This window comes from Pygoscelis adeliae, unplaced genomic scaffold (assembly GCF_000699105.1).
Source record: "Pygoscelis adeliae isolate BGI_AS28 unplaced genomic scaffold, ASM69910v1 Scaffold399, whole genome shotgun sequence".
NCBI lineage: Eukaryota > Metazoa > Chordata > Aves > Sphenisciformes > Spheniscidae > Pygoscelis > Pygoscelis adeliae.
This window is the reverse complement of record NW_008825609.1, coordinates 1,375,090-1,377,887: the sequence shown is the minus strand read 5'-3', so window position 1 is coordinate 1,377,887 and position 2,798 is coordinate 1,375,090. Positions and strand designations below refer to the sequence as shown.

Genomic DNA, 2,798 nt, shown 5'->3' with positions numbered 1-2,798 from the left:
GCTTGCCTGGAAAGAAAGCTGGGGTGGGCTGGGGTCCCCTCTGCCGGGGTCTCTCCCCAGGGCAGAGGGGGTTGTGGTGCCAGCCGTGGGTCAGGCAGGGGGCTGCAGGCAGATTGACGGACAAGCTGCCCCTTGCCCGGCTCCCATACTGGAGACCCAAGCGCAGGACAGCCTTTGGGGACTTTTCCCACCCTCTTCCCTTCACAAGGGACCATGAGCTTTGACACCTCTTCACGGGGGAGGGTGTTCATCCCCACACTGGAGGACCGTCCACATCCACCCCGCGGTCCCACCTCAGCTGGGGATGGAGCACAAAATGCAGGGCCAGATCCCAGCTATGCTGCCCCAGCCAGAGGCCCTTCCTCTCATTTGGTGGCAGGGATGTCCCCAGCACCCTTTCTTGTGGGGAATGGCGGGAGGAAGGCAAACCAGAGGAAGTGGCATTGGGGGCTGTCATCTCCCAAGCACTGTGCCGTCTGGGGCACCCTAACCTTTGCGGGTGGTGTCGTCGGTCATCTGTGGAGCCGGTGGCCCTGCAGCTTCAGGAGACGGTCTGGTCACCGCTGGGGATGCTGGCTGGGACCTGGCCTCGGGGTCCTTCGAGGTGCTGCACAGAGAATGGGGCAAGTCAAGCTTTGGTTGGGCATGGTGGTCCTGGCCGCAAGGCACCTTGCATCCATCTAGCAAGGATATGGCCCATGGTGTGGGGTGAGATGAGGGGAGGACACGGGGAGAGCTGGGACAGCCAGAGCCCCCAGCTCCCGCTGAACTTACGCCTCTCCATCCAGGAGAGCAGGGATGCCGGCCGGAGGGGGCTCAGGGGATGGCTCTTCCACTGGGGCAGCCTCGCCAAGTCCACTGTTTGCAGGCGGCATGAACATGCCCGAGACATTGAAATCTACCTCTGGGTGGAGAGCAAGGAGGAGACCCCGCAAGGAAGCACTTGCTGTGCAGAGCTTCCCCCAGTGACCCCACGGTGGGGAACTGGAGCAGCCCCTCACTTCCCTCCTCCTGGGATGGAGAAATGTCCCTTTTCCTTCCTCCCCTCCCTTCACTCTGCCCCCGGAGTGAGGCCCTCGCCCTACCTCCAGGGAAGAGGGTGTCCGCATTCTGGATGAGGGCTTCCACCACACCCACCACCTGGATGGAGGAGACCGAGGCCAAGTCCAGTTGCACAGGGTCTCTGAGAGACAGGGGTGGGGGAGGCATCAGAAAAGGGTTTGGGGGGCATTAACCCTTTTGGTGTTCATTCCTGAGGGGGTAGAGCCCAAAGGGGAGACAGCCCAGCCGAGGCAGGGTGCTGGGATGGGAGGTGGACCTTATTCCCTGTCCTGGAAACCCTAGTTTGGTGTTGGAGGCCAGTGGTGTTGGAGGTCATCTGTGTCACAAGTGCTCCGGGTCTCAGCCTCTTCCTCTGCCACATTGCAGAGTGGCTAAGCGGACATGCGCTTGGCGAGGGGACGTCCCACTCAGGGAGCGCGTGAACAAGGAACGGGGCTTGAGGATGGAAGAGGCGCAGGCGCTTTAGACCAGCCTGAAGGCTGCAGGATCAGCCTTCCCCATGGCGTTAGCGCTCAGGGCACCCTGAGCTGCTTCCCACGCCTCCAAGCCAGGCCTTACCCTGTGCTCTGCTGCGTCCACAGCAGGTTGGGGCCCAGCACGATGGCAATGTTGCTGGGGGTCATTTTATTCAACTCCTGGTGTTCAGCCAGCTTGGCTAAAAACTTGATCAGATACCTGTGGGGTAAAAGGAGGGCGAGGGGGCAGTAAGTACGGATTCAGGGAGGGAACGGCTGCCCCTGGTGATTGCTTGGGGCCGAAGAAGCCCCTTCCCTGCAAAACACCTCAGATTGTTGTAGCTCTCCCGGGGCAGGCGGCTGCAGGTGTCTTGCAGGCTCTGCACACGGCTGTCAACGTCCTTTAAGCTGCGAGAGAGAGAAGAGGGAGGAGCGGAGAGCTCAGCCGGCTCCCTGTGGCAGGGAGGGACATGGCGTGCAAGGGCGGAAGGCCAGTGTCAGCCGCCCCGTGCGGGGATGGAAATGCCCTGCTGCTGCCTTTACTGCGCAGCTGAGCCAGCCATCGATAAAACTGCACCCCAAAGGTTCAAAGGGATGTAATATGATATGAATATAGCTTATGGGTGGGCCTGGGGGCGAGCACTGCCTTGCCATAAGCAACAACCCTATTTCACCATGACTGCGGGGGTCAATGGCACTGAGCCGATCCCTTTAGAAAGGTGCTCTCCCCTTTACCCCAGGCTCTTTGCTGTGCCTCCTCCGCCACCCCTTCCATCCCGAAAGCAAGAGGCCAGACTGGGCTGGTGGGCCAGTGAGATGGGGCTCACGACATTGAGACCAAGCAGGTCTTCATAGGCCAAGCTCTTCTTGCAATCAAAAAGGCTGCAGCCTTCCCCCTCACCCTGCTGTGTTTTTTATTGCTATTCTCTGAGATTTTGGGCCATCTGGATTTCTGCCGAGCATGGGACAAACCAGGTGCTGCGTTCTTATCTCTCCACATGGCAAACGAGGCCGAGCAGCCCTGCTCTGATTGCTGGAAGGGACGGAGGGAGGGTGGCAGGAGAGCTTTTTGAGCCCCACCAGGCTTTTCCGCCCCAACACCCAGACCCACCTGGCCACTTTGACCCATTCGTTGTAGAGCTCGAAGGTCATCAAAGGCTGAGGCAGCTCTCGCAGGTAGGATTTCAGCGCACCTGGGAGGGGAGGGGGAGTGGCGGGGGTGATGGTGGTTGGGGGATGGCAGGGACTGCTCGATCGTGTCCTCCCATCCCGTCTCGCCGG

General features: G+C 60.6%; 1 protein-coding gene across 1 annotated transcript in view; it reads right to left on the bottom strand.

Moving 5' to 3' along the window:
- LOC103924182 (SH3 domain-binding protein 1-like) overlaps nucleotides 1-2,798 on the bottom strand; it is a 13,446-nt gene that overhangs the window by 4,003 nt on the left and 6,645 nt on the right. The window contains exons 10-15 of the mRNA XM_009332662.1: nucleotides 2,629-2,710; nucleotides 1,845-1,925; nucleotides 1,621-1,737; nucleotides 1,086-1,183; nucleotides 775-904; nucleotides 492-607 (exon numbers count right to left, since the gene is read on the bottom strand). Of these exons, the coding sequence (XP_009330937.1) occupies nucleotides 492-607; nucleotides 775-904; nucleotides 1,086-1,183; nucleotides 1,621-1,737; nucleotides 1,845-1,925; nucleotides 2,629-2,710 (624 nt within the window). The remainder of the gene's footprint in view (nucleotides 1-491; nucleotides 608-774; nucleotides 905-1,085; nucleotides 1,184-1,620; nucleotides 1,738-1,844; nucleotides 1,926-2,628; nucleotides 2,711-2,798) is intronic.